At 58.2% G+C, this 19,855-nt stretch overlaps 1 protein-coding gene across 1 annotated transcript in view; it reads left to right on the top strand.

Moving 5' to 3' along the window:
- The window catches only part of NTN1 (netrin 1), an 84,102-nt gene extending 65,674 nt beyond the window's left edge, over positions 1–18,428 (top strand). Inside the window, exons 5-6 of the mRNA XM_058038903.1 lie at positions 11,805–11,879; positions 18,034–18,428. Of these exons, the coding sequence (XP_057894886.1) occupies positions 11,805–11,879; positions 18,034–18,362 (404 nt within the window). The 3' untranslated portion in view covers positions 18,363–18,428. The remainder of the gene's footprint in view (positions 1–11,804; positions 11,880–18,033) is intronic.
- Positions 18,429–19,855: the final 1,427 nt, after the last annotated feature.

Below are 19,855 nucleotides of genomic sequence, written 5' to 3'. Positions count from 1 at the left end.
CTGCCTGCAGCTTCCCGGGGTGTTTGAGCCCCAGCTCTGAAGGACAGGATGTGTAAAAGCTGTTTACTGTTGTCTCAGTGGTTCATAAATTAAGGAGTTTGTACTAAAAATGGCAGATGTCACCTTGGATTGATCGCTGAGCCGAGTGCTGTGGCAGGGATTGTCACCCAGGCTCAGGAGCAGGGGACAGCCCTGGGATCTTCAGTCCCCAGTGTTGATATCCCAGGGGGTGTGTGGGACTGACTGAGGGACAGGTTTCACCGTGTGCCAACACAGCAGCAGCCTGCCATGGCAGAGGGGCTGCTCAGGGGTCTAAAGCCCAGCTGATAACTGAGAACATAAAGCTGCATGGAGCTGATAACTGAGCACATGCCAGCAGGGTCAGAGACCTTCCTTAGCTCAGAGCCCTGGCTGGAGGCTGGGGTGGGTTATCCGTGCTCTGGGAGGGATGGGAAATGCTGGCTCAGTGCCTTGTGGATCCCTGTGTCCTTGGAGGGACAGATGTGCCCATTCCCTGCCCCATGGGGTGACCAGGGACCCGGGCATCCCACCAGGAGCCTTCTCCCAGTGGAAGCCCAGTGAAGGCTGAGCCAAGCTGAGCAATCCATCAGGCCCAGAATCCCATCATAATTGTTCTCACTGGGATTTTGTTTTGGAGATTTAAGCACTGCTTCATCCAAGGAGCTTGAACCCTCCATATTTCATCCCTTTTCCTCAACGGGGAGCATCCAGCAGTGCTGTGTTTTGGCATCTCTCAGCTCCCATCCCCACCCTGCTGAAATCTGTGGGGTTTTTCACAAATCCCTAAATCAGTGCCTGCGAGGCAGAGCTCCCATGCTATGGGAGAAAAAGGGGTTGGAAACAAGATGGGAAAAGCAGTTATGGGAGACTTTGAGTGCAGGCAGTTGTGGGAGAGATGCTGCCCCATTTCCTGTGCTCATGGCCATGTGGGATAGGAAGTGGCCAAGAGCTGAGGGAGCATCACCCCAACCTGAGCCATTGCAAGGACCACGGGCCAAGCTGGTCTTGGAATGAGGGGTGGGATGCCTCAGCTCTGGTGTGGGGGGTCCTGCCTGGCTCTGCTTTACTCTCAGGGGTCCCAATCAGTTTGGGAAAAGCAGCCAAAATGAATTGTTTAGATGAAATGCATCCATGCTCTCCATGCTGGGAGGCTGGAGGAAGAGGAGGGGCTGCTCCTCATTTCTGCTGCCAGGCAAGAGGAGCTTTTCTGGTGCTTTTGTGGTCCCTCCCAGACAGAAGAGACCACAGTGAAAGGGCAAACAAAAATAGCAGTGGGGGGGTTTACAAAGGTTTACAAACCTGCCAGTCAGTCCTTGTCTTATCTGAATCAAATCCAGATTTTCTGGGGAATGATTATCTGAAATGGATGATTTCAGCCAGGGGCCTTAAATAAAACCAGGTGATTGGATTGATGCAGCTCCCCATGGTTTTCCCCTGGAAATCAACCTCTGCAGTTACAAAACCAGATCTGGCCCTTCCAAATGTCATTTTGGGTCCTTTTGTTCCTGGCTGGTGGGGAAGAGGCTGGATGTAAGTGCAGGAAAGGGAAAAGCCAGCTCTGAGGCATGCCTGGCCCTCCCAGATCCAGAGCAGCTCTGGCTGCAGTTGCAGCTTTCCCAGAGGGCAGAGGAGACCCGGGGCAGAGCTGGCTGCAGGCTGTGGTACCCAAATTTTAGCCTGAATCCTTCCCCAAGAACCAGGAACGGGGAAACTGCCCTCCCTGCGGAGCTGGGGCTCCAGTTTCAGCACCGGCAGGGAGAAAAGCCCGAGCCCTTGGCTGTGGGGAAGTGTCAGCCCTCGGAGAGCCGGGAGCATCCCCAGCCTGGGAACAAAGCCCTGCCCCGCTCCCTGCGGCTCAGGCGGTAGAGGAAATCCTCATTGCATTCACCCCGGCGTAAATCCGGGCTCGGCCTGGAAGGCTCCAGCTTTGTGCCCATCCAAAGGAGGAATTCATTCAGCCCTGCTCGGGCTTTCTCTGCCTTGTCCCAGCTGTAAGCGAGGTGATGGATTGGCTGCGTGATTGATTGAGTGATTGATTGATCAGCAGCATCCAGCTCCCTCTGAAAGGTTTCTCATGGTGATCCCGGTGAATGCCTGGGAGCACAATGGGAGAGGGGCTTCCCGTGAGGGAGCTCCTGGTCACTTCAAAACAGCTCAGAAAGTCTGAAGGAAAAAAACTAAAACGACCCCCAAAACTGCTGAAATACAGATAAACTTCATGCACAACGGCACTGTGCTCTCATCATCCCAGTGCCGAGCTTCCTGCATCCCTGCATCGCTTCAGCCCCACATTCTGCATCCCTCCAGCCCCACATCCCTGCATCCCTCCAGCCCCACATCCCTGCATCCCTCCAACCTCACATCCCTGGATCCCTGCATCCCTCCAGCCCCACATCCCTGCGTCCCTCCAGCCCCATATCCCTGGATCCCTGCATCCCTCCAGCCCCACATCCCTGCATCCCTCCAACCTCACATCCCTGCATCCCTGCATCCCTCCAGCCCCACATCCCTGCATCCCTGCATCCCTCCAGCCCCACATCCCTGGATCCCTGCATCCCTCCAGCCCCACATCCCTGCGTACCTCCAGCCCCACATCCCTGGATCCCTGCATCCCTCCAGCCCCACATCCCTGCGTACCTCCAGCCCCACATCCCTGCGTCCCTCCAGCCCCACATCCCTGCATCCCTCCAACCTCACATCCCTGCATCCCTGGATCCCTGCAGCCCCAAATCCCTGCATCCCTCCAGCCCCACATCCCTGCATCCCTCCACCCCCAAATCCCTGCATCCCTCCAGCCCCACATCCCTGGATCCCTCCACCCCCACATCCCTGCATCCCTCCACCCCCAAATCCCTGCGTCCCTCCAGCCCCACATCCCTGCATCCCTCCAGCCCCACATCCCTGCATCCCTCCAGCCCCAAATGCCTGCATCCCTGCATCCCTCCAGCCCCAAATCCCTGCATCCCTCCAACCTCACATCCCTGGATCCCTGCATCCCTCCAGCCCCACATCCCTGCTTCCCTCCAGCCCCACATCCCTGGATCCCTGCAGCCCCACATCCCTGCATCCCTCCAGCCCCAAATCCCTGCATCCCTCCAGCCCCACATCCCTGCATCCCTCCAGCCCCACATCCCTGCATCCCTCCAGCCCCACATCCCTGCGTCCCTCCCGCCCCACATCCCTGCATCCCTCCAGCCCCACATCCCTGCGTCCCTCCCGCCCCAAATCCCTGCATCCCTCCAGGCCCACATTCCTGCATCCCTGCATCCCTCCAGCCCCACATCCCTGCATCGCTCCAGCCTCACATCCCTGCATCCCTCCCTGCATCCCTCCAGCCCCACATCCCTGCATCCCTCCAGCCCCACATCCCTGCACCCCACTCCCTTCACCCCAAACCCCTCCCTTCCTGCATCCCCTTATTCTTTCATCCCCACATCCCTTTACCCCTGCAAACCCTTTATCCCCACATCCCACCAAAGGCAAGCCTCGAGCTTCCGAGTCGGGACTGACGAGTTCCCTCTCCCCATCCTGGGCCATTTCCAGAGGCTCATTCCCCCTGGAATGAGAGCTCTTGTCCCAGCACCAGCTCCTTGTTTCTGCATCTCTCCTGAACAGAAAACTCTGATTTTCCCCCAGGGCTGGGAGCTGCTGTCAGGCAGGGATTGATGGGGTGCTCAGGTCCCGAGGAGAGGCGTTTTCCTAGGAATGTATTTCAGTGCTGGCAGTGGCTCTTGGCAGGGCACCCCTGGATCTGTACCCCACATCCCCAGCTTGTCCTGGGGCTCAGCACTGGATAAATCCCACGGGAACGGATAGGAAATGTGCAGCTCAACACTGGATAAATCCCGCGGGAACGGATAGGAAATGTGCAGCTCAACACTGGATAAATCCCGCGGGAACGGATAGGAAATGTGCAGCTCAACACTGGATAAATCCTTCGGGAGGGGATAAGAAATGTGCAGCCAGCCCTGGGAGGGGGCAGAGTGGTGTGGAAGAGCTGTAATGGTGGGGAGTTTTCCAGTGAGGTGTTTCCCAGTTCAGTGCTGGTTTTCCAGCGCAGTGTTCCCACCGCAGGCTTTTCCAGCGCAGCGTTTCCAGTAGGTGCCTGGCACAGCTGGACTGTCCCCAGCAGCCATCTCCTGCTCCCGTTGGACCCGGGAATATTGGCATGTGCTGCTGAGGCCACGACTGTCCTGGACCACCAAAAACCCCTCGGGCTGTTCATCCCCATCCCCAAACCGGCCCAGGCAGGGAGGGAACCGGGGGGGCAGGGAGGGAACTCCCCTCGAGCTGCATTGGTGCTGGGGGGTGCCCAGAGCTGCCAGGGAGGGACCAAAGGCACCCCAGCCGGGACAGGAGCGGCCGAGGGGCCTGCGAGGGCATTGCCGGGATGTGGGGGGACAGCCCGGTCACATCCTGGAGCTGCTGGTCCTGGGGCTGCGGAGCTGGGAAAGGGCTAAGGAGGTGGAAAGTGGGAAGGGGCAGAGGAGGTGAAAGGTGGAAGGGGATGCGGAGGTGGGAAGAAGGGGATGCGAAGGTGGGACAGGGCCGAGAAGGTGGAAGGGGCTGAGGAGGTAAGAAGGGGCTGAGGAGGTGGGAAGGGGCTGTGGAGGTGGGAAGAAGGGGCTGTGAAGGTGGGAAGAAGGGGATGCGGAGGTGGGAAGGGGCTGTGGAGGTGGGAAGAAGGGGATGCGGAGGTGGGAAGGGGCTGAGGAGGTGGGAAGGGGCCGAGGAGGTGGGAAGGGGATGTGGAGGTGGGAAGGGGCTGTGGAGGTGGGAAGAAGCGGCTGCGGAGGTGGAAGGGGCTGCGGGCTCCGGGAATCCCTCGCTGCCGCTTTCCAGCCGCTCCAGGCGAGAGGCTTTAATCTAATTACATGCTTTATTTGCGCCAATTTGTTTTTCAATCAATCTTGCTCAGCCAGAAGAAAGGAGGCTGCTGCGGGCTCATTTGCACCTTCTTGTTCCAAGGGAGAGGTTAATGGCCGTTATCCGCTGGGATCGGCGCTCCCGGCTCTGCCTGCCCGGGATCCTCCCGCAGCACGGGCAGCGAGCTCCAGCCTGGCACGGGGCACTGGGCAGCATCCTGGGGACACGCTGGCTGTGAGGAGCCGCTGCAGGCAGGGCTCGGGATGCTCCCGAGGTGCTCCCGAGGTGCCATCCCGCAGGAAAGGTTTTGTGCGTCCATCGCCAGGGATGGCAGCGGGGTCCCACGGGAAGGTTTGGGTCTGCAAAGCACCGAAACAAACGAATGAATTCGAGTGGAAATTACTCCTCCCGCTTGCCCTGCCCTGCCCTGCCGGGGAGTGGCACGGCTCAGTGCCGCGGGGCTGTGCCCGGCACAGCGCAGGGCTGCCCTCGGTGCCCCCACACTCCTGGGCTGTGCCAAGGGCTCCTCAGCCCGCTCTGCAGAGCAGAGGATGCTCTGGTGCCCAGCAGGTGCCTCTGCCTTGGCACACTGGTCACAGCCCCCCTCAGCCTGTGGGACAGACCCCTGCCAGCTCCTGGGACTGCTGCTCCCAGCTGGGAGGGGACCAAGGACAGTCCACGGCCACTTGGTTAAACACCACCAGTGCCAGAGGCCTGCTGGGCACCGAGGCTTGGCACAGATCCTCTGGGGGCAGATCCGGGGCCCTGGAATCCCTGCCCACAGGCTGAGACTGCTTCACACGTGGGGACCATCCCCAGAGAGCACAGCAGGCACGGCTGGGGCACCCAGTCCCGGGTGATCCCAGGTGCATGGCCTGGAAGGGATGTGGCTCCCTGCTCCAGCCCCTGGCCATGCTGCAGCAACGGCCAAGGCCACCCTGCTGGGGATACCAGCTGTCCTGCAGCTGCCCAGGCATGAAGGGCACTGATTTGTGCATGAGAATTGCAAAGGGCATTGTCAGGACAGCTGGGGCATGGCCAGGTGAGAGGAGAAGAGCCAAGTAGTGATAACAGACGCAGTTCAGTGATAACAGACCCAGTTTACTGATAACAGACCCAGTTTAGAGATAACAGACCCAGTTTAGAGATAACAGGCCCCTGTCCACTCAGTGGCCAGACAAGGGTGCAGCAAAGCACAGGACAAACGATGCCACTGCTGAAATGAATAACCTGGGGAGGATTCTCTCCCTTAGCTTTGCTATTTTATTAAAGCTTCTTTACATTAAAGCAGCCAGCTCCCACACAAAGACTCCCAGTGGAGTCCTGCACAAATTAAATGACAGCAGTGATCCCTCAGGGTCACTGTGAGGCAGAGGCTGCAGTCCCTGAGCTTGTCCCATGGGGATGAGCCCATCCCTGCTCCCTGGGAGAGCAGGGGGCTCCTGCAGAGCACCCCCTCCTTCCCTAGAGCTCAGCACAGGCCCAGAGCCAGCAGCCTGGAGAAAGCAGGGCTGGAGCTCTCCAAATGACTCCAGCAGTCATCCCTGGGACTGATGGGGGACATGGTAAAGAAATTCTTTGGGATGGAAGCAATGGGCAGCCTCAGTGCTGTGGGAAGTGAAGCAGGAGCTCGTGGTCATCTGCAGAAATCTCCAGAGCTCTGAGAGCCAAAGGCATCCCTGCCACCACTGCTACAGGGCCATCCTCTCCTGTCCCAGGGCTGGATTGCATTTTATCCCGTGTCCCTTGGGAATGTGGCTCCCAGCTGCCTTTGGGCTGCTCTGGGTAGCTCACAGAAAGGTTTTCATGCCCAGGGGAACACTCTGAGCATCCAGCTCTGAGCCCACACTCAGCCCCAGAGCAGACACACAACATTGCTGCCCCTGGTCAGCCCCTCAGGCACTCCCCTTTTGCTCCAGGAGCTTTTTCTCCAGCCCCCCAGGCACCCCTTTTTTGCCCCATGAGCTTTTCCTCCAGGCCCCAGCCACAGCTGAGGATGCAGCCCTGTGCAGGTTCAGGGCCTCCTCTGGAGAGGTTTAGCTCAGATTTGGCCAGAGCCAGAGGGGAGCTGGAAGCTGCTGTGTCCCCGTGGTCACTGCTGCTCACACCCATGGTGAGGGGCAGCTCATGCACAGAGGATTTCTGACCAGGAATTCTGGGGAGGGAGAGAAAAGGGCAGGAACCAAAAAGCTGTTCAGCACAGCCTCCCCTTGCAGAGCAGCAAACCAAGCCAGCCCTGCTGGTCTGCCCTGCCCCACTCTGGGAGTGTCTGGGACCCGAGGCAGACCCCACTGCGAGTTCTCAGTCCTGCTCTCTCTGGTAAGGGAATAATGGATTTAGGATTTGCTGTTTGGGGCTGCACCTTCCTTCAGTGGCTCAGTCTGGCTGCACATCCCCGCCAGTGACAGCAGGAGATGGGGGCACCCAGAGCCCACCTGCAGAGCCTCAGAGAGCACAGCCCTGGCAGGGAGGGCAGGACAATGCCCCTCACCCCTGTGCTGGGCTCAGGCTGTCAGGGTCGGGGCTCCCTCCTAAGCCACAACACCTCCACCTTGGATCACAGCCCACAAAGGCATTTAGGGCCCTACCTGGGGGAAATCAATAGGAATTTAGCTGCATAAATTCGGATTAGGAATCTGAATCCCCTTGGGGATCTAAGCCTTATATCTGCATTTCCAGTTAGGTACCCAGGCCAAGAAATGTGGCTTTAATCGCTCTATCATGTCAGAATCAAGGGGCCTTTAATTTCCGTTCCCGACATGTGGCTTTTGCAGCGGCTCAGAGCTGAGCTTGGGGCTGAGAGTGCAGCAAGAGGCGCCTGGTGCATGCAGGGTTTCCCTTCCCTGCAGCAACACTCAGCACCCGCAGCTCCGCTGCCAGCACCTCCCTCCTGCGCAGCCCCGGCAGCATCAGCGCTCCGGGCAGAGCAAGATCCACCAACAAATCACGGGATGGGCACTCAGCACCCTGCAGCTCTCAGCCTCATCACAGCAACCCCAGACAACCCCCAAACCAAAGATGTTTAAAAAGAAAAAAAATTCAACTTTCTGCAAAAGAAAAAAAGAAAGAAAGAAATTAAGGAAAACAAAGAAGGTGTTTAGCTGTGAAAAGTCTCTGCCCAGCCAGAGAATTAGCTCTATCAAGGGGATGGGCTGAGCTGCAAAGTTGCTGAAGGCTGTGCTGACACGTTTTACTGAGCTGCGAGCGACACGAAGCAGCCGCCCGCCACCTGCTCCCTCTGCGAGCCAGCGGCTCCAGCGCCTCTCCCATCCCGGTCCCTCTGCTCTGCTCATGGCTAGGAGCTGCTGCTCCCATCCCTCCTGCTCTGCTCATCGTGGGGAGCTGCTGCTCCTCATCCCTCCTGCTCTGCTCATGGCTGGGAGCTGCTGCTCCTCATCCCTCCTGCTCTGCTCATCGTGGGGAGCTGCTGCTCCCATCCCTCCTGCTCTGCTCATCGTGGGGAGCTGCTGCTCCTCATCCCTCCTGCTCTGCTCATGGCTGGGAGCTGCTGCTCCCATCCCTCCTGCTCTGCTCATCGTGGGGAGCTGCTGCTCCCATCCCTCCTGCTCTGCTCATCGTGGGGAGCTGCTGCTCCCATCCCTCCTGCTCTGCTCATTGTGGGGAGCTGCTGCTCCCATCCCTCCTGCTCTGCTCATCGTGGGGAGCTGCTGCTCCCATCCCTCCTGCCCTGCTCATGGCTGCTCCTCATCCCTCTTGCTCTGCTCATCGTGGGGAGCTGCTGCTCCCATCCCTCCTGCTCTGCTCATGGCTGGGAGCTGCTGCTCCCATCCCTCCTGCCCTGCTCATGGCTGGGAGCTGCTGCTCCCATCCCTCCTGCTCTGCTCATGGCTGGGAGCTGCTGCTCCCATCCCTCCTGCTCTGTTCATGGCTGGGAGCTGCTGCTCCCATCCCTCCTGCTCTGCTCATCGTGGGGAGCTGCTGCTCCCATCCCTCCTGCTCTGCTCATCGTGGGGAGCTGCTGCTCCCATCCCTCCTGCTCTGCTCATGGCTGGGAGCTGCTGATCCCCCAGCCCGGGGCATGCAGGGCTGACCCAAAAACCACCAGGGGCTGGCTGTGTTTGGGCTCGTGGCTCTGGAACTGGGATTTGCACTGGAATATTTGTGCAGCTGAGCAAACCTGGAGGAAAGGCTGGGATGTCACCACGGGTTTGTCCTGCACCACAGGCAGGGTGCTTCACAAGGGTGGCTGGGCTGGACACGGGCTGAGAGGGGCTCAGGGAAGTCCTGGGTCAGCAGGACAGGCAGGACAGCAGCAGGGTGAGCACCAAGCCCTGCTCTGCCCCCTGAGCAGGAGACACTTGTGCAGCACAGTGGGACAGGGAGCTGGGCCCATCCTGCTGCCCCCTCATCACTCCTGCAGGACAGGAGCTGGACACTGACCCCCCATAGCAGAAGGGTGTCCCTCAGGCAGCTCTGGGAATTCTCAGCCTCCTTGTGGCTGGGCTCTGGCATCACCTCCCATGGGCAGGATGTCCCAGGCTGAGCCTCTGCAGCCTCATGGAGAGGGACCTGCAGGACAAGGAGCCTCTGGCACAGCCAGGCAGCACAGGCCTTGGGACTCCTGAGGTTTGTCACATAAACATTTGGGGACAAATGGTGCAGGAGTCTCACATCGTGTGTCTCCTGTCAGATGAGAAAAACAAATGGGAGGCACGAGTGGCTGGAAAACCTCAGCCATCAGGGTTTGGAGGGGCCTTGGCCAGGCTGTAGCTGGGCACAGATCTCAGCTGGGGCTCTGGCAGGAGGAAGATCACAGGGTTTGGGTTTGGGTTTGGTTTGGATTTGGGTTTGGGCCTGGCTGGGTCATGCTGGAAGAGCAGGAAGCCTGGTTTGCCTGAGGGTGTCTCCTGAGGAGCAGGAGCAGCAGGGAGCCTGGGGGACTCTGCATGGCCACATGTGAGGGGCTGGGGCACACAGGGGTCACAGGCCTTGGTGCTGAGGGGGTTCCTCATGGTCTTAGCACCCAGTGTGAGCTGGCCATGGCATGCCAGCAGCATTGCCACCTTCCCCACAGCTTCCTGGGGCACTTCAGCCGTGCTGCTGGCACCTGTGCCCCACCAATGGCTGGGGAAGGACGATGCTGGGAGAGATGGAGGCCTCCAGGGCTGTGACAGTGCTGAGGCCTCCAAGGGCTGTGAGTGTGCCAAGGCCTCCTGCAGCAGGCAGCCCTGTCCCTTCTCCCTGGATCAGGCCATTCTATGGGTGCTGAGGAGCCGTGGATGGGCACGGGTAGCAGGTCCACGAGCCCACCCCGGGCCTGGCAGCTGGCATGGCCCAGCCCCTCTGTAGCCACACTGGCACAGGCCTGGTGCCCTGGGGCTGTGCCCAGCAGTGTATGGAGGGCATTGCCCACCCACTGCAGGGCCATCAGCTCCCAGGGCAGGGCTCAGTGTCCCTCCAGACTCCAGGGCAGGGCTCAGTGTCCCCCAGGCTCCAGGGCAGGCTCAGTGTCCCTACAGGCCCCAGGGCAGGCTCGGTGTCCCTGCAGGCTCCAGGGCAGGGCTCGGTGTCCCTGCAGGCTCCAGGGCAGGCTCAATGTCCCTGCAGGCTCCAGGGCAGGCTCAGTGTCCCTGCAGGCCCCAGGGCAGGGCTCAGTGTCCCTGGAGGCTCCCAGGGCAGGCTCAGTGTCCCTCCAGACTCCAGGGCAGGGCTCAGTGTCCCTCCAGACTCCAGGGCAGGCTCAGTGTCCCTGCAGGCCCCAGGGCAGGCTCAGTGTCCCTGGAGGCTCCCAGGGCAGGGCTCAGTGTCCCCCAGGCTCTAGGGCAGGCTCAGTGTCCCTGCAGGCTCAGTGTCCCTGCAGGCTCCAGGGCAGGCTCAGTGTCCCTGGAGGCTCCCAGGGCAGGCTCAGTGTCCCCCAGGCTCTAGGGCAGGCTCAGTGTCCCTGCAGGCTCCAGGGCAGGCTCAGTGTCCCTGCAGGCTCCAGGGCAGGGCTCGGTGTCCCTTCAGGCCCCAGGGCAGGCTCAGTGTCCCTGCAGGCCCCAGGGCAGGCTCGGTGTCCCTGCAGGCCCCAGGGCAGGCTCAGTGTCCCTGCAGGCCCCAGGGCAGGCTCAGTGTCCCTGCAGGCTCCAGGGCAGGCTCAGTGTCCCTGCAGGCTCAGTGTCCCTGCAGGCTCCAGGGCAGGCTCAGTGTCCCTGCAGGCCCCAGGGCAGGCTCAGTGTCCCTGCAGGCTCCAGGGCAGGCTCAGTGTCCCTGCAGGCCCCAGGGCAGGCTCGGTGTCCCTGCAGGCTCCAGGGCCGTGCCCATGGCCCGTGGCCCATGGCCAGCAGCGGTGGCAGTGCCATGGGGCCGTGCCAGGCTCCCGCCGGCCGCCGGGCCAGGCCAGCATGTCCCAGCAGTGGGGGCCCATTAGAAATGAAATGTTCCCCCTGGGGTATTTTATTTGCACACTTCAGTAGAGTGGACACCAAAAGGCTTTGCTAATGCTTCATGGGCTGCTAATTTCCTCCGTGACCCGCATTGTGGCGGGCTGACCCCGGCCCGAATCTGCCGGCAATGAATGCCAAAGGCTGACACCGGCCCGGGTTAGGGGTGACAATGGGGCCTCTGTGGGCTCCGGGCAGGCTCCAGTGGGAGCTGCAGAACAGCGGGAATTTGTGTGGCTCTCAAAAGCCCTGGGTGGCACAATAAGGGAGGCCCCCGGGTCTCCCAGGAAGACAGAGGCGGCCGGGGAAGCCGGGCCGGGGGAGGCGGAGGAGGCCGGGCTCCTTTGTGAGCAGCTTTCTTTAGAAAGGAAGGGTTTCTCAATGGCCCCATCCCGGCAGATGGATATCACAGGCACGCTGCTTATTCACGGCAGCCCGCGCCTCGGAGCCGCTCCCCTTCCCCCAGCGCTTTCTGCATTTGCAGGCTGATTTGTTTTGTTAATGTTTTCTTGCCCTCCCCCTCTCCCCGCGCAGATTGTGACTCGTACTGCAAAGCCTCCAAGGGGAAGCTGAAGATCAACATGAAGAAGTACTGTAAGAAGGACTATGGTGAGTGTCCCCTGTGCAGGGACGAGCCACGGGGATGCGGGGCAGGAGTGTCCCCACGGGGGTGTCCCTGCTGGCTGTGTGCAACTTTGGGAGTGCCAGACCTGCCAGGTGTGGAGGGACAGCGATACCCTGTGTCACTTGGGATGAGCACACCCAAGTCTGGACCCTCATTTGGGGGCTATCCCAGCATCTGCAGGAGACTCACATTTTCCAAGTGTTTGCCAGTGTCTTCTGGTTATGATGACACCAGGTCCCCTCTCATTGTGCCGTTATCTGCCACAGCTTTTGAATATTTTAAAATATTTAAAATATTTTTTGCTGTGGGGATGAGCAGCAAGCAGTTCCCTGTCACCTGCATCCAGTCCCCCATAATTCCCAGGAGACTTCAGAGGGTGGTGCAGCCCTGGGACGGCTCACACTCGGTTCTGTTGGAGGTTTGGGTGATGGAAGTTTGGGTGACATTCACGCCCAGTTCTGTTGGAATTTTGGGTGGCACTCACACCCGGATCTATTAGAGGTTTGGGAGCCACTCACACTTAGTTCGGTTGGAATTTTGGCTGACACTCACACCCGATTCTGTTGGAATTTTGGCTGACACTCACACCCAGATCTGTTAAAAATTTGGGTGACACTCACTCAGTTCTATTGGAATTTTGGGTGACACTTTCACTCAATTCTATTTGAATTTTGGGTGACACACCCGATTCTGTTGGAATTTTGGGTGACACTCACACCTGGTCCTGTTGGAATTTTGGGTGACACTCACACACGGATCTGTTGGGGGTTTGGGTGACACTCACACCTGGATCTGTTGAAATTTTGGGTGACACTCTCACTCAGTTCTATTGGAATTTTGGGTGACACACCCGGTTCTGTGTAGGGCGACCCTGTGGGCTGCAGCAGACCCTGGGAAGGTGTGGGTGGCCCAAGAGGTGTCTCAGGCAGGAGATCCCAGTGAATAGGGACGAGGTGCCCCTGGAGCAGGGATTAGGGGAGCTGGAATGAGCTTCTCACTTCTCTTTTCTCACTCAGCATCGTTCCTTCAGCTTCACAGTGAGTCAGAGCCGTGTGCTGGGGCTGGTTCAGGTGTGGGGACACTGTCCCAGTGCTGGCACTGGGGTGCTCTCACCTGACCCTCCTGGCCATGGAAGGGTCCCCCACAGCCCCACCAGCCCCATAGCCACGGCGATTTGTTTTTTGAGAACAAACCGTGCTGGAGAGGCAGCGGGGTGAGCGATGCCGGGGCAGCCCAGGCTTTCAGCAGGGCCAGGGAGGGAAGAAAGGGATGAAAAGGTGCAGGGAGGGATAATAAAGACTTTGGGACTGACACCCCAGCAGGAAGCCAATTAGGAGGCTCTTTTCCTCACCGTTCTGCTGGCATCGCCGGGCTGAATGTCCTAAAAGGCCCTAATTAGCTTGAACAGAGTTCCTTCTCCCGCGGGCTCAATCGGAGCTATCATCCGCCCGCTCCTCAATGGGGCTTTTTAGCTCCCCGCTTCATTCAGCCTTTCAAAGGGGATATTTTCCCTTATTTATTTTTCCTATCTGTTTGTTTTTGTCGGGTTTGTGGTTTTTCTCCTTTTTATTTTAATTTGGGCTTTTTCCCCGCGCGATGGGTTTGGGTGCAAATATTTGGAGTTCAACAGGACGGGGGGAGGGCGGGCGGGAGATTCGGGGAGGGGGAGGCAGGAGCAGAGGCAGAAAAGCTTTTTCTGGGATTTTTGGGCTGCGTGGGGAAGCGCAGGGCCGCTCAGCTCCCAGAAAAGCGGGGAGAGAGGAGGGGTTTGCTGGGGTGGGGGCACCTAAATCCCGGGGAAGCAGAAGGGATTCTAGCTGAACCCACCGAGGATGGAGATTCCCAGAAGGAAGGGGGGGTTATCTGATGAGAGCAGGTGATGCTGATCCAGATGAGATATGGACATCCTGTAGTCCCTCAGTGCCACGTTTTCTCATTTTCTGCCCGATTTTGGGGATGTTCCCTCTCTCTGTGGGTGTGACTGTGGTAAAGGAAACCTGGAGTTTTAAATCTCCATTTAGCCCCCGGTGCTGAGCTGCCTGTGCTGCAGCAGGGCTGGTCCTGCACGGGTGATGCTGGACTGGTTCTGTACCAGCACTGTGGTCCCATGCTGGCCCTGCATCCCCATCCATCCCAGTGCTGGGCAGGGAATGGGGCTGCGGAACAGAATCCTCATCCGAAAGGTGAGATCATTTGCTCACTTTGCCCTTTCTTGGAAAAAAAAAAAAGTAAAAAAATCCTTCCTTCAGCGGAGCCTTCTCTTAGTCACCCCCTTTGTCGAGAGGAGCTTGGCAGGGGCTGCTGGAAAAAAGCAAAATGTGTTTTCAAAAGGCAGCTTGAAAAGAAGGAGGGAGGGGGAGAAAAACCCGAATCCCCAAAAAAGCCCAGGGCAGGGGGAAGCACCAGCCCCGCACTCAGAGCCCCTTGCACTGCTGGGAAGGTGGAGAAATCCCATTCCTGGGGCTGAGCAGTCCCTGCTGGAGCCATGTGCTGAGGGAGTGAGGGTCCCCCAGCAGCAGGGCACACCCAGGGATTAGGGATCATAAATCTCCAATATTAAACCAGTAGGAAATTGGCAACCTGAGCGAGGCAAAGCCGCCGCCAGATAAATTAAAAACTGGAAAAAGGGGGGAAAAAAATCCCATTTTAACACTTTGCTCCAGTGAGGAGCCAGCCCTTTACATTCCCAAACCCAGATGGTGTCGGGGTCACCTTTGGCTGCTGGTTGGAATAGAATCCACATGGACTGCGCTGCACTTGTGCAGTGAGAGGGGAGCCAAGCCTTTGGAGACCCTGCCCTGGACTGGGACATCTGGGCCTGCCAGGGCTGTCCCCAGCACGCCCTCCCACCTGGCCATGTTCAATAATACCCCCCAGGTGCTGTGTCCCACTGTGTCCCACTGCCCCTCCTTGGCACCTTCCAGGGCCAGCCCAGCCACGGTGCCCAAGCTCCCACAGACAGGTCTGTGCAGGGGATGGGTGGGATATTCCAGGATTCCACCACAGGATGCACAGGTTTGGCCCTGCAGCCCAGCCCTGAGTCAGCCTCAGCAGGGGAAGCCTTGAACTCAGCAGATTTATCACAAACAAACCCCAAATATAAATTTAAAAAGTAATTAAATAATTAGGTTTTCCCCAGCCTTGCTGTTTTCATGGCAGCCTCAGGAGTTTGAGGCCCTGACTCATGATGATCTCTGAATGCTGCAAGGCACTGCTTTGCTTTCAGCCTCCAGCAGCTGCCCTTAAACGCTGTTTTGAGGCTTTGGGCTGCGTTTTGTTTTTATTAACATCAAACCATCCACCCCTGGGCTTTCATCTCCTGCTTCCAGCCTTTGGGGCTTTCTTGTGGCTGGAGGCTCCCAGCCAGGCCTTGGGGAGCTGGGAGCATCCCTGACCTCTGGGGATGCAGGAGGAGGGGACGAGGGACCCTCCCTCCCCTTCCCCAGCCTGGGGACCACTCTGTCCCCTTCTGGCAAAGCACAAAATGTGGTGAGGGCTGGAAGGCACCATCCAGGTGGGATTTGTGCTTCAGGAGTGTCAGTGTCAAGCGAGATGGGGCTCCTGGGGCAGCCCCTGCCCTCACCAGGACCCAGCTGTGCCCCTGCTGTCCCCCTGCTGTCCCCCTGATGTGTCCCTGCTGTCCCCCTGCTGTCCCCCTGCTGTGTCCCTGCTGTCCCCCTGCTGTGTCCCTGCTGTCCCCCTGCTCCCCAGGCCCCTCTGCTGCCTGGGAGCTCCCTGGAGAGCAGAGCAGGCTGCAGGGAAATGAACCTGGAGAAAAATCTCTGCATCTCTGGGAGTGCCTGGGATGCAGGAGCCTCAGATTCCCCTCCGGGCTCAGCTGCCCAGAGTTTGCAAAGGTCAGAGAGGAGCAGGCACAAGGCACAGGTGGGATCAGGAGCTGGATTGGATTCCCTCTTTGCTGAAACCAGTCTGGAGCAGAGCCCATCCTCACTGAAACCAGTGTGAACTAGAGCCCATCCTCACTGAAACCAGTGTGACCAGTCTGAAGCAGAGCCCATCCTCACTGAAACCAGTGTGAACCAGAGCCCATCCTCACTGAAACCACTGTGACCAGTCTGAGCCAGAGCCCATCACTGAAACCAGTGTCACCAGCCCCAGCTGGAGCTGCGGAAGCTGCAGCTCCTCTGATTTTGTTCTCCTGCTCCCAGGGGACCACAGCAAGGGGAGCACCATCCCCAGGAGGAACAATCACCCCCTATCACCTTCCATCTGCTGCCCCAGGGGTTTTGCCAGGGATGTTTCTCCAGGGATGCTTTTCCAGGGATGCAGAGACAGGGACAGGCCTGAGCAGGGGTTCAGTGGAACATCAGCCAGGGGAGAGCAGTTAGTTCAGCACAAAGCCCAGCTCTGTCCCAGGAGAGGGCAGCTGAAGGGCAGCCCCAAGCCCCAAAGCCAGCTTTGAACTGGGAGGCACAGCTGAGCCAGAGCTCCAAATCAAGATGGGACTGAAACCTCCTTCATGGGAAGGGAGCCTTTAAACCCAGCTTAGGTGCTTCAAAAATTCATCCTGGCCCATTTCTGCCTCTCTGCATGTCCAGTGTCCCCTGGGAGATGCTGGTCCCAGCTCAGCACTGAAACAGCCAGGCAAACACCCCTGGAGCTCAGGAGGAACTGAGCTCAGGAGCAACTGAGCGTCCTGGACGTGAGGCTGTGGGCAGAAATCCGGCTGTCAGGGCAGGCAGCTGTGCCTGCCCCAGCCAAGCCTTCCTCAAAGCTTTCACTCCTTCCACTTCATTAATAAAAAGGGAAAAATAAGAGACAGGGGCCTTGACATAAAAAAAAAAAAATACAGACTGTGTGTTTTAGAGCAGAGTTTCCTGTAACCACCTCTCTCCAGTTCCTTTTCATTCATTTTCTCCATTTTGTCAGTGTGGACCCAGGCGGGTCAAAGGTTTAAGCTTTTTTGGAAAGATTTGTTTCCAAAAAATAAAAATTGGCTACTCTTCACATTTTGTTACCTTCACACCAGACAGGGAAATACATGGTCAGAGCTTAGGGTTGTTTTTTTTCCTTTTTTTCCCTTTTCCCTTTTTTTTTTTTTTTTTAATGAAAGCATCTGGCCTCCATGACACGCTCTGAAAAAAATACCCCATATATTTTGCAACGTGTTAAAAAGCTGTGCTGGGCTGCAGAGCTCTGCTTCCTCCCAGAGCCTGGAATCACTTGGTTTCAGAGACAGGGGGATGCTCCTCCATCCAGGGGGAAAACTGGACTGTTACAAGGCAAGGGGCACAGTTTCCCTGAGGTTTCTGGGAGTTCCTTCTCCCTCTGTTAATTTATACAAACAGGATTGGTCCCACTGGGGCAGCTGAGACAGGCAGGTGAGTGGGCAGGGGTTTACAGCTCCCAGGGCATGGAGGGAGCAGTGGGGAAAAGGGAAAAGCACAGTGATTTGGCTAAAAAAGCTCTTTGTGGTGGTGCTGCACCAGCCTGTGCAGGGCCTGGCCCCTGCCTGCTCTCCAGCCAGACCACCCTCACCTGGGGCTTCCCTGGGTCCCTCCTGCTGGGGAATCCTCACCCACAGCTGGCAAACCAGCCCAGGAGGGCTGGGCAGGCCCTGCCTGGGGAAGGCATTTCCTGGGAGCTGATTTTTAGCCCTACCCCAGGAAAGAGCAAGGGCTGAGGTTTCCTCAGTCCATGGCTGCAGAGGAGGGTACACAGCATCGGCCATGGGCTTGGAAAACATCATCATCATCATCACCATCATGATCATCACCAGCACCTTGTGCAGGGATCAGGGCTGTTCTCCCACCTCCCTCTGGCTGTGGGAGCTGGAGGTCTCTCAGTGCTCTGCCAGGACACCAGAGGTGGAGTCCAGAGCTGCCATCCATGCTTGCAGAGATGTTTCAGTGACTCTGCCAGGCACAGAGCTGGAGAGCATCTCCCAAGACTGTGGTGCCCTTGGAAGCTCTGCTGGACCCTCAGATGCAGCAATGGCTGCTCCTGTTCTTGGGGTGTGGCCTGGGGACAGTATTTTGGGGTCTCCACATCCCCTGGCTGCTGCAAAATCCCTCCTCCTCATACAGCCCATTAGGTAAGGCTTGAAGCTCATTGTCTGCTCACCAGCCCAAGCACTAACTCCTTTTCCTCTCTTGCCTGTGTGTTGTTTTTCTCCAGCTGTCCAGATCCACGTGCTGAAGGCAGAGAAGAATGCGGACTGGTGGAAGTTCACGGTGAACATCATCTCCGTCTACAAGCAGGGCAGCAACCGCATCCGGCGCGGCGACCAGATCCTGTGGATCCACTCCAAGGACATCGCCTGCAAGTGCCCCAAAATCAAGCCCATGAAGAAGTATTTGCTGCTGGGCAACAACGAGGACTCTCCCGACCAGAGCGGCATCATTGCAGACAAAACCAGCCTGGTGATCCAGTGGCGGGACACGTGGGCCCGGCGGCTCCGGAAGTTCCAGCAGCGGGAGAAGAAGGGGAAGTGTAAGAAAGCCTAAAGGAGGAGGAGGAGAGGGAGAGACTGACTGTGCATGCTGCTTTGTGTAGAGCTGGGACAGGCAGGGACCGGCTGCCAGGGCGGGCTGGGGGGACGGGGGGCAGCGACCACGGCTGGGGGTGCTGGGCTTGCACCTCATATTCCAGGGGGAACAGAACCCAACAGGACCAAACAGAATCCAACAGGACTCAACAGAACCCAACAGGGCCCAACAGAACCCAACAGGACCAAACAGAATCCAACAGGAACAAACAGAATCCAACAGGACTCAACAGAACCCAACAGGGCCCAACAGAACCCAACAGGACCAAACAGAATCCAACAGGACTCAACAGAACCCAACAGGGCCCAACAGGACCCAACAGAACTCAACAGAGCTCAACAAAACCCATCAACACCCAAGAGAACCCAACAGTACCCAACAAGACCCAACAGGACCCAACAAGACCCAACAAAACCCAACAGAACCCCAAAGGACCCAACAGGACTCAACAGGACCCAACAGGCCCAACAGGACCCAACAGAACTCAACAGAGCTCAACAAAACCCATCAACACCCAACAGAACCCAACAGGGTCCAACAGAACCCAAGAAAACTCGACTGCACACACAGACAGAGCCCACAAGTGGGGTGCAGGCGTGCAGCACCTGGGGCCCCCCAGCTCCCTCCTGCCCCATTGCTGAAGAACTCAGAGACACCAAACTGCCTTCCAGCTGCCAACATCTGCTGCCTCCAAAGCACGGCATGGGCACATCCACCCCGTAAGAAACTAATCAACAGCACTGCTGGAAATTAACTACCCATCCCCCAAACACGTACTTGCAACTTAGGCTGACTGAGAGAGCTATTGTAGAGGAAACTAAACTGAGACTTTTGCTGAGGACAGACCCCAGGATCAGCCCACGGGGTCCTGGGGGGCTGTGGAATCCCACAGGCATGGCCACCACCTGGGGTGCCTGGGGCTGTGATGGTGCTCTGGGTCCACTGTAGGCACAGCCAAGAGGGGACACTGCTGGTGGGTGAGTTCCTGCTGTGCATAACTGGGAATGATTCCATGCTCAGCCCCCAGCCCTGAGGATGCTGCCCCAACACACTGAAGGAGTGAGAGCCCACACGGTGCCCTGTCCTTCTCCAGCCACCCACTTACAAGGAGTCAAAAACCAGGATCCCCAAGGAAAAACCCAGACCTGACAAAAAATGAGTTGGCATCCAGTTCCCACAAAATGCCCTGAAGATCCTGCCAGTCTCAGTCCCTGAATCTCCACTGTGGCCACCCCTGAACCTCCTCCATGGGCTCGGTCCCCTCTGCTGCTGCCAGCACACCAGGAACCCTCAGCTGGCAGAAAATCCCTGCAGGGGACACCAGGGTCCTGGCTGCTCACTGGTTTCACTCCCAAACCCAGAGCAGCTCTGCCCTCGCTCCCTCTGGAGCTGCAGCCCCTGACATCCCTGTGAAGGTCTTGGAGACAAAGAGGGGAGCAGAGGGTGCCAGG

The sequence above is a fragment of the Melospiza georgiana genome, chromosome 21, assembly GCF_028018845.1.
Source record: "Melospiza georgiana isolate bMelGeo1 chromosome 21, bMelGeo1.pri, whole genome shotgun sequence".
NCBI classification, from domain to species: domain Eukaryota; kingdom Metazoa; phylum Chordata; class Aves; order Passeriformes; family Passerellidae; genus Melospiza; species Melospiza georgiana.
The sequence above is the reverse complement of the archived record's forward strand: the minus strand, read 5'-3'. Positions and strand labels throughout refer to the sequence as shown.